The sequence below is a fragment of the Rhipicephalus microplus genome, chromosome 9, assembly GCF_043290135.1.
Source record: "Rhipicephalus microplus isolate Deutch F79 chromosome 9, USDA_Rmic, whole genome shotgun sequence".
In the NCBI taxonomy this organism is placed as follows: Eukaryota; Metazoa; Arthropoda; class Arachnida; order Ixodida; family Ixodidae; genus Rhipicephalus; species Rhipicephalus microplus.
This window is the reverse complement of record NC_134708.1, coordinates 47,768,879-47,778,696: the sequence shown is the minus strand read 5'-3', so window position 1 is coordinate 47,778,696 and position 9,818 is coordinate 47,768,879. Positions and strand designations below refer to the sequence as shown.

Below are 9,818 nucleotides of genomic sequence, written 5' to 3'. Positions count from 1 at the left end.
AATTTAAGCTGAAGCCTCTTTGTAAGTCTCCACGTTTCTGCTCCATAGCTAAGTACCGGCAAGATGCAGCTGTTATATATATGTGTGTACTTCCTCTTGAGGGATGGTGGCAATCTACCACCTATGACTCGATCAATCCCCTGCATTGAGTATGAGCCAAGGGGTGAGGAGAAGAAGAAGAAAAAACAGTATGAGCCTGAGTTGAGGCATCATCACAATCATTAACAGGCTGCCGCTGTGCGATAAGTAGTTCGATTACAGTTGTAATTATCGCTCACTCATTATCTGTGTGCTCTTTTCGCATCTGGTGAAATACCTGAACTAAAGCTGTTTAAAGTACTAGTTCCCGCTCACCTTCACTGTAATAATTTAATTTCGGTACCAGGTCAGAAAGGTTCGTTGGTAAATAAAGCACTCGTTATTTAGCAAAGGCGGCGCTTTTCGCGGTGATTATTCCCGTTTTCCCGCTAACAACACACATCACCATTGGAAAAGTTCGCACACAAACATTCAGAAAAAGCCTATCTGACCCTGTATGGACAGCTCCTCCAGAATTTAAGCACCTCTTCTTTGCCTGGTGAAGCGATTTTTCGAGGTAGAGAATAGTGGAAGTGCCTATAATCGAATTTCGCTGCCGCATAATCTCCCTCCGCGCATATTCTGTGATGAGGAGGAAACTATTCGTCATTACAATCTATCCTTTCACCGGGTCACGTCCTTGAGGAGAAGATTCATAGTACCCCCTCTTCGAAATCTGGGTCTGTATTTATCAGAATCATCTATTCATTCTTTTGGTGCCTCTTCTGTGGTTGGTTGGTTGGACCCGAGAGGAGTGGCAGGGATGTTTTGTTGGTCATCAAGGAATTCATTAGTCAGCCTGAATTCTTCCTTAATTCTCACTAAATTCTTCATCGCTTAAATATTTTGTCGCATAATTTGCTCTTAAATTCGATATATCAGTCAATAGTAGTGATAGCTGAAGCCAGTAATGCACTAAAGAAAATACAGAACAAACTCATCTACTACTGGGCCAATTCCCCGCATCGAATGCGAGCCATGACAGGAGGAGGAGAAGAAGAAGGATTTGCCGGCATCAGTAACTTACTAAATTTAGTGCATGGTGGCACCATGCACTCAATTTAGACATTTGAAATATCGATGGAACTCCAACTGGTGTCATACTAGACAACTGGAAGTCATGCCAACAAGATTGCTATGTCGTGTACCTTCTTTAAATCTATATTCACACAGGGCTGGTCTGGGAATATCTCCCCTATGCAGCTTTTGTACAGATCGGGAATCAATAAACCATTATTTTTTGTCATGTCGCCGTTACAGTCTATTAAGAAAAGGTCTCGTTGTCATCCCATTTGCTAATCGTGGGCTACCCTTCACCATTGACAATATACTCTGCTTTGGTGATTCGGTTCTGGGCTACAGCCGCAGGAGTGCCTTTGATGCCGTTTGCAGTTATCTTCGTGAAACAAAACGAATGCGCCTCTAGATTCCTATCTGTATATTTGTTATTATAATAATATTTGGCAAATTCCAAGCATCAATTTTAAACGTGTTCGAAATTACTGCAGTTTCAATTCAAGACATATATTATACTGTACGTTCAAAATGGCAAAAAAAATATTACACTCTTTCTGTATTTGCGTGTGCTTTATCCTCCTTCAGTTAGGATTAGGTATCATTTGAAAGGCCTTGAATTTCATGTCCTCAGTTCTTGGCTGATCCCCCTGAGTGGACAATAGCCATAGTATAGGCATCATTATCATGATCGTCATCATGACTATTTTCGTTTAACGTACGTTATTTTTCTCATAAAAACGGGTCAAAATGGGATAGTTAACTCATGTAATAAATTTCTGGTTGATCCCCCTGAGTGGGTATGAGCCATATTTGAAGGCATCATCATCATAACCTCGGTGTTCTACTTGCGCAGTTCACGTCGTGGCTACAATGCCCGTGGTTGCTCGGCACTCATCTGCCTGAGTGCCTGGCCCAAGCTTCTGGCATCGTTGCGTCCGTTCGATGCCTTGGTCATGAGGCATCGTCTACCAGCTACCCTCGAGTCTACCATCGATGCCTTCATGGTGAGAACTTCCGTCAGCTCTTACGTGATCGCTCAAACTTACAGAGCTTTGATTGCTTAGACTGCACAAAATTGTGTAGAATGTACGGTTTATTGAATAGTTCGTTTTCTTTAGTGTATAAGCTACTTTTTTTGCTAAAAAACTTAGGTTGAGCATAGCTGGTTCAGGGTTGGGCGAATATTCAAAAATTTCGGATATTTGAACAGAATTCCGTTCTATTCGATTCGTTGCTCTAATCTAGTGATGCATATTCTAAGTGCCAAATATTTCAAGAATATTTTTTAATGATAAGTACCGATTGGAAATAGCTGTGGCTTAGCTCGGCGAGGTCCGGTTATGTAAGCGGAGGCGTTAAAAGGAAACGCCAGGCCCCTAAACCACCGACACACGTCCACGCACGCATGTTTCTCTGCCAGCGGATGCGTGCGTTCCTTGCGTTGCCACTTCAGACGCTGAGGAACGGCATTCAGAAAGGTATTCGGTCCATGTAGGCTATTGCGCAGCTGCAACGTCACAACTAAATTTTGCGTGGCCTGTCGCGGGGTATTCGTTGCTCACTTTAACGGCACGAACAGCTACGCAGGGAAACCTCTGTTGACGAGGCCATGAAAGCTCTCGCTTAACAAAAAGTCAAAGAAACGAAAGGTTGGACTTGAGAGGTAATGTTCCTTGTTTTAACCAGCGAATGGCAAGCATGCAAGCAGCCCGACGCTTTACGAAAATATTGATAATATAAAGATAGGAGTGGTTTAAATACAAAGCAGCGCATGGCGAAGGTCAATCCGGTGTGCATGACCACTCTTACTGCGTTAAGAACCCCAGGTGATCGAAATTTCCGGATCCCTCCACAACAGCGTCTCTCGTAATCATATGGTTGTTTTGGGACGTTAAACCCCACACATCAATCGAATCAACCCTTACGGCGCGTTCGCAAAATCTTGGTGTTAGCGCTTTCCGGCCTGTGAAAGGGACTTGGTAAGAGGCTGTGTCCTCTCTCCCTTAAACCCTCTCAGCAGTTTTATGATGGCGTCGGGGAACAATATTTTGCAGACGGGTGACAAACAACAAGTTTAGTATTTAATTAATTATTTATTTTTTGTTTATTAAATAAAGGTACTTTTAAGCGAGAAGGCACTGAAGAAAGGAGTGGTGTAAACAATCATAAATGCAGTTTAAAAAAAAGAAACAGAGAAATGAAGAGAAAAATGACTGGGCATCATGTACGGTGAGCGTGAAAACTTTTCGGCCCGTTATACAGGCGACGCAGGTAGGAAGGTGGTTCCAGGCGGCGCTTGTCCTTGGCACAAATGAATTATTGTGTAGTTTGGTGTGACGTGAGGCTACGCTCACCTCGAAGATACGATCGGTTCTTGGTAATATGAAGCGAGGTGGATAAAAGTGGATAAAAAGTGCGTCCTTAAAATGACTGTTGAAGTGATACATTTTATGAAAAAAAGTTCATCATCATCATGATCCTGACTACGCCCACTGCCGGGCCAAGGCCTTTCCCGTGGTCCGCCAATCAACCCCGTCTTGTGCCTCTTGCTGCCACGTTATAAAAGGTTAAGGCGAGACAATTCGCGGCTCAATGAAAGATCAGACAAGCTTAGGGTGCTCTGACACAGGAATGGCATGAATAATTTGATAAGATGTAACGTTCTGGGTGATTCTGAATGACTTCGAGAGATCGAATGAGAATGGCATGAGTTTGGTCCCATATGGCGCATATGCGTGCTCTGAACTTTTTATGCAGTGTTGACTTGGAGTGGTGATGGGGCAGAGGAAAAGTTACGGCGCAGATTGCCAAGCATGCGGCTAGCGTTGTTAATCGCATATTCTACGGGTTTCCTAGTTGCATCCTAACCAGAACACATGGGCACGCTCGGCCTGCCTAAGCGGCAAGGTAAGACGTGGTGGCTTCTCCACCTGGCACTCTCTCAGCCGTAACATGGTGGCATCGGGGAACGAGATTCGGCAGACGCGCGATGAACCAGCGTGCTCCCGCGTGGCATGCCCAAGTGTTCGGGACGAGTAACAGCAAAAGAAACTGCAATGAACTCATGGGGTGCTCCACTTAGAAGATGTGCTAACTTTGGGAAATGTGCCTGTGATTAACGAAACTTTGTCGACCCATGCGGCCCATGCGGTGCTTCGCATGCTGGTTCCCTTAGTGGGAAATGGTGTTTTTTCCATCCTAGTTCTTTCCTTGCCATCTGCTAGTGTACATTTTACAACGTCATATTCGTGACACTAATACGTTAGTGGAGCTGTGTTGTACCCCGAAGTGAAGCACTTTTGTGGTAACAGGCTGTGGCCGTGAAGGGCAGCTGTATAGTTTCGTGGCTGGTGTTGTTATACGCAGCCATTCCCCTTTGCTGATAGAGCGTTGTCCAATTTGTTGATATTACATCTCGGATGCATTCATCAGTTCCCTACCCCGTGAATTACTGTGAATGAATGTGAAAGAGGGCCAAATTTAATCCTCAAATCAATGCTTGTGAACATAGTAACAGTTTACAGAGAATTATATTCCTATTAGACATTTAATGTATACCCGGCTGCCCCGCCACGGTGGTCTAGTGGCTAAGGTACTCGGCTGCTGACCCGCAGGTCGCGGGTTCAAATCCCGGCTGTGGCGGCTGCATTTCCGATGGAGGCGGAAATGTTGTAGGCCCGTGTACTCAGATTTGGGTGCACGTTAAAGAACCCCAGGTGGTCAAAATTTCCGGAGCCCTCCACTACGGCGTCTCTCATAATCATATGGTGGTTTTGGGACGTTGAACCCCACAAATCAATCAGTGTATACCCGGCTTAGCGGGATAGCTGGCTTACCGTAATAGTGGGATCGAAGTGTGCATGCAGGGATACGTACGTTACCCGCATCGCTTGCCATACGCACGCTATTTTTCAGATTAAACGTTACCGTGTTAGCGTGGTCTGTACATAGTGTACGTAAAAATGGCAGCGCTTTCCGACGCCCGCTTCGGAGTGATTTTGGCGTAGTTGTTCAAAGATTGACTTCGTTCCCAGCAAACGACTGTTTAAAATGGCTTAGCTTGCCTTCAGTTAGGTTCAATGACCGAGTATTACGGATAAGCTAGCGTAATTTTTGAGATAGCTTACCATGTCAAACGTCTCTAGGCCTGTCTAAAAGATTGATATAAACAAATTGGCAACATAAATATTTTCGCGCTTGGTGCGTGGTTAATATTTATTTATTTTTATTATTACTAATATCAACTTGTAACAATGCTTCGCGCAGTGACACAGGCAAACAATCTCGTTTTCTTTTCCTTTTCACTGTTTTTTTTTAACTTACCAACCCTGTGACAAGTGGCGCAATCATCCCAGCTGGGGCACGTAAACCACGTAAACGCTATCCCGCTAAACTATAAGAGACGCTGACACCATTCCCTTAACCCGCACTATCACGCTAACGGTAAACTATAACTGTATCTTTATGCAGGTGGACTGCAAATCACTTGAAGAAGCATGACCGATTCTGACCGACGGTGGGCTGAGATTTAATGCTTTCACCAGCCATTCGAGTACAGCATGGAATTTATGAACGAAAGGATCACAGATCACCTTGTTCCCTGTACGGCGTCAGAGAACGAAACGTGTCAGATTGTTACAAAGCTTGTGACGTGGAAAAAACTGCTACTTGGGTCCACATTTGAAATTGAAGAGGAAGCCGATATGTCTAACCAACACTCCCTAACAAATTTCATCTCCGAACCACAACCCGCGCATAGCAACGATCCGCAGCAACTTCAACAATACTCGGAACTCCTTGAATGGTTGCTGACGACACATCGGTGCATCGGTAGCGTCAGCATCAAGCTTTCCATCGATCACAATACAAGCTTGAGTCTCCTGCGCTCAGTGTGTAAAAACAGAGGCGTCAGAACTTTGAAGATAGGGGACATCAACGCGTCTGCAATGAACTCTCTCGCTTCTATTCTGCCTTCCTTGACAAACATAGAACACCTACATCTAATGACCTGGTGGCTCGACCCGGACGCCTATTTACCACCTCTGTGCGCACTTCTGCGGACGTCGTCGTCTCTGAGAGGCCTGCACCTGCGGGGCAAAATCACCAACGAGCAGACGGTCGGCATGCTCCTAAGCACGTTCCAAATAAAGCCCGCTCTTGAAGAACTGAGTTTCGAAAACTTAACGCTAGATTGGGACCCGTATCGTCAAGCTCTAAAGGAGTATCTCGGCTCGACCACTGGGCTGAAGGTCCTCGCTATGTCCATGAGCAACTTGTCACTGCAGATGGCCGTGCTCGAAGGCGTTTTAGAGAACTGGAGCATCGAGAAGCTCTCACTGCGCATGTTCAAAGCAACAGCAGGCAGCACGGCCCTCGTATCACGAATAATAAAGGAGAAGCGTGCAATGCGCTCACTCTCAATTTTGACGTCACACGACCAGCCTCTTGAACTGCCCTCGGTCTACGACTGCTGGGTCACTCCCCTTATCGATAACGACGTATTGGAAGAAGTGACGCTTCCTTCGTCTGTGCTCAGTACGACGAGGTGGTCAGATTTCTTCTGGGCCCTGCCAACGAAACGAAATCTGCAGATGGTGCACGTTTTTTCAAGATCGAGCTATTCTCACATCCAGTGGCTCTGCGCCGAGCTCAAAGATAGTGGCGCGGAAGAAAAAGTTTACCTAAGATACGATTCCGAGTTCAGAGAAAACACCGAACTGCTGCACTGCAAGGCTATTTGGGAAGCAAACTTGTGGTCAGTAACCTCCAGCGATCGATTGTTAGGTGCTCTACACCAACTATTAAACTGCCAGCACCTGAAAACCTTGGGCATCCGCATCCAGAGTGACCACATGAGGCTATCATCAGCACTGGCCGAATTTCTGAGGTCGGCTAAGGCGTTACATACACTAGATCTTCACATCAGAGGCGGTGGTCCCCAACAGGCACAAGGTCAAAATCAATGGTGGCATATCATCCTTGAGTCTATATGTCAAGGAAAGAGCGTGAAGAATCTGTTTGTCAAAATGTCTAGCATGACCATCCAGGACAGCGAGGACTTGGCCGACTCAATCAAGCACAACACGCGTATGCGTGAGGTGTCCTTTGACAGCACACCCAGGGTCAACAACACCGCTTTCTTTCGCCGCCTTTCGGAGCGCATTGAAGAGAACTACACATTAGCGTCGGTGGCATTCTCGCGTGGCCTAGACACGGATGGCATCAGTCACTGGCTCGCCGTGAAGGAGACAACATGGAGGAACTCGGGTCTCGTTCCACGGGCGGCGCGGATAAAACGAGCTTCGCAATCAGACAGGTACGTGCATGAAAATCGTGCTGTCGTCTTCTTATTCCGGTAAGCGCATTCGGTCGCTCTTCTAACGCAAATCGTATTTCGTTCTATTGTTAATGGGACTTAATTCGACTACTCCGCGTATGTAGGGCAATTCGTGGATGTCTGGTTCAGAACATTTAAATGGCGTGCATAACCAGGTGCGTTTATTTCCATCAAGATTAGGGGCCAGCCATTGACCAACATTGAAATCACCAAACATTATTTCGTAGAAAAGAAAGAAAAGAACGTGCTCAAGGCCACGACTGACGTGCGCTGATGAACGAACGCATCTGCTTAGCGTGCGGATGAAGGCCCTAGAGTCATATGAAGGCAAAACTTGTGGAGCTGACTCAAACTCACTCATAATTCATATCTTGCGCTTTGGACTCACTCGGACTCGGTCTCGCAAAAGTTTTCTTCAACTGGGCTCACTCACACTCACTAAAACATTACTCACGCGGAATCACTCAGACTCGTAGCTCATTTAGTGTTATCTATCACATGTCGGGAACATTCTTTATTTCATCTGGATAAATAATTCTCTCGTACATTTGACCAAGTTCTACTTCAATCGATACGCATACCGTCACAAAAATGTTATCCGTACCCCATGACTAGCACGAAATTAATTTAACTACTCGTTCCAACGCCCACCTAGCTGAACTACAGTAAGATTTCCGCTTTGAAGCGATACTGTCACATTTCAGTTTTCACTCAATCATTATACTTGTAAGCGGTAATGTAACCATTTGTTCAAGTGCATAACATAACATTTTGCGTTACTAAAACATTTTGGGCTAGTTCGTACATGTTTCAAGAAAATTAGAGCTAACCACGGGAAGAATAGGCAAAGGAGCGTGACGTTCTTTACTTTTGTCTTATCTTCTCTTTGAGGTTTGCGCCATTTAAATTTCTTATTAGTATTACGCTTTCCTTCCCGCTTACACTTCAATACCACTTGCAAGAGTAAGACTTTCTCAAGCCAGCGTTACATACCGTGCAGGTACGTCACCAGTTCCGTGGACCGCGTCGCACGATACCCTGCCCTCTTGGACGAAGTTGCTAGACGCGCTAAACTCGACCAGGCAGAGTTGGAGGTTTTGGTACGAGACCGCCTGGCGGGAATACAATCCTTGGACGGTTTCATGCGTTTCGTCGGTGTCGTGAAGGAGCGAGTGGTCTGCCATCCTTCCGATGATGGCTGCATGCAACTGAACGAACTTAGCGAGGACTGCTGGAGACACGTCCGACGGTATCTCGTGACCGATGACATCAAGATCGATGCAGTACAAGTTGACCGCGTGTGATCACGGAAAAAGGTTCGCTTATGTAGGTGCAAGTGGGACCGTGCGCAGGGTGCAGGGCCATGTGAGCAATAATATACTGTTCTCGCAATTTCTCGTATTCTGGTCTTTTGCGACTTTCGTTTGCTTGAAATCTTGCGTCTCGACTTTCAGCTGAAACAAAATCATCCGCGCTTGTACACTGCGAAGATGGTCCATTCGCTAAGCGGTGTAAACTCACTTATAATGTCAACACTTACTCATGTGTCCCATTCCACGCCCATATTATACCGAGCGTCGGGCATACTACATTTGCGATCTTCACTAGTTAACCCTTAAGGAGGATGACACTGGTGTCGATATTTACCGAAAAAATTCGGCAGATACCGCGTACCTTTGGAATCGATGTTCTGCAAAGCATGCGGATGGAAGGTGACTATGTTGTAATGGTTATTGAGTGAAACGTTAAGGAGTGGCGCTAATGATATGTACAAATGCACGTAAAGACATATGTTAAACAGCCATATATTATTTATCTAACCAGTAGTTTACAGTTGTGTAACCGTATACGACAGCAACATGGACATTACCAACACCAGAAGAGGTAAGCTGGTATGAAGCGATGGAGCTCGCGAGAATGGTAGCCTTGGGAAAAGCTACATAAATCAATTTCAGCGGATGGCACCTAACTACTGTAGACATTAAACTGACGTGACGGCTCTGTCATGCGAGTACACATGTAATGGATAGCCAGACCTGCCACCACGATTGACGTTTCACGAATAATAGGGTCTATATAAAAAGTAGTTGAGAAGCCTGGCGTAGTTCCGTGGTAGAATACTTCATGGCCAAGCAGGGTACTGAGGTTCGATTTCTGTTGGAACCCTGCCATTCATTGTTTAAATTCGTCGTTTCAACGGTGGTGACGTCAGCTTTTTCTTAACGCTTACGCGTTAATATTTTCTCTACCTCTTCTCGCCATTCCTAGATAGATATAAACTCTCAGTCACATGTGGCACATATCCGCATGCAGGTATGTGCCACACGTCTGGTGGAAAGGGCTTGATGACGTCACATTTGATGACGTCCATTGATTGTCACATTAT

At 45.6% G+C, this 9,818-nt stretch overlaps 1 protein-coding gene across 1 annotated transcript; it reads left to right on the top strand.

The window, feature by feature from the left end:
* Positions 1-1,953: 1,953 nt before the first annotated feature.
* Positions 1,954-8,833, top strand: LOC142771331 (uncharacterized). Its single transcript, XM_075872807.1, has 3 exons — positions 1,954-2,099; positions 5,566-7,411; positions 8,433-8,833. Exons 2-3 carry the CDS (start codon positions 5,655-5,657, stop codon positions 8,734-8,736), a joined length of 2,061 nt encoding a protein of 686 aa, XP_075728922.1. The 5' UTR covers positions 1,954-2,099; positions 5,566-5,654; the 3' UTR covers positions 8,737-8,833.
* Positions 8,834-9,818: the final 985 nt, after the last annotated feature.

Excerpts from the sequence above, each read along its gene's own strand:
- LOC142771331 (XM_075872807.1), top strand. The coding sequence starts at position 5,655 with ATGGAATTTATGAACGAAAGGATCACAGATCACCTTGTTCCCTGTACG. Across the intron at positions 7,412-8,432 it reads CGAGCTTCGCAATCAGACAG|GTACGTCACCAGTTCCGTGG; the intron begins GTACGTGCATGA and ends CATACCGTGCAG.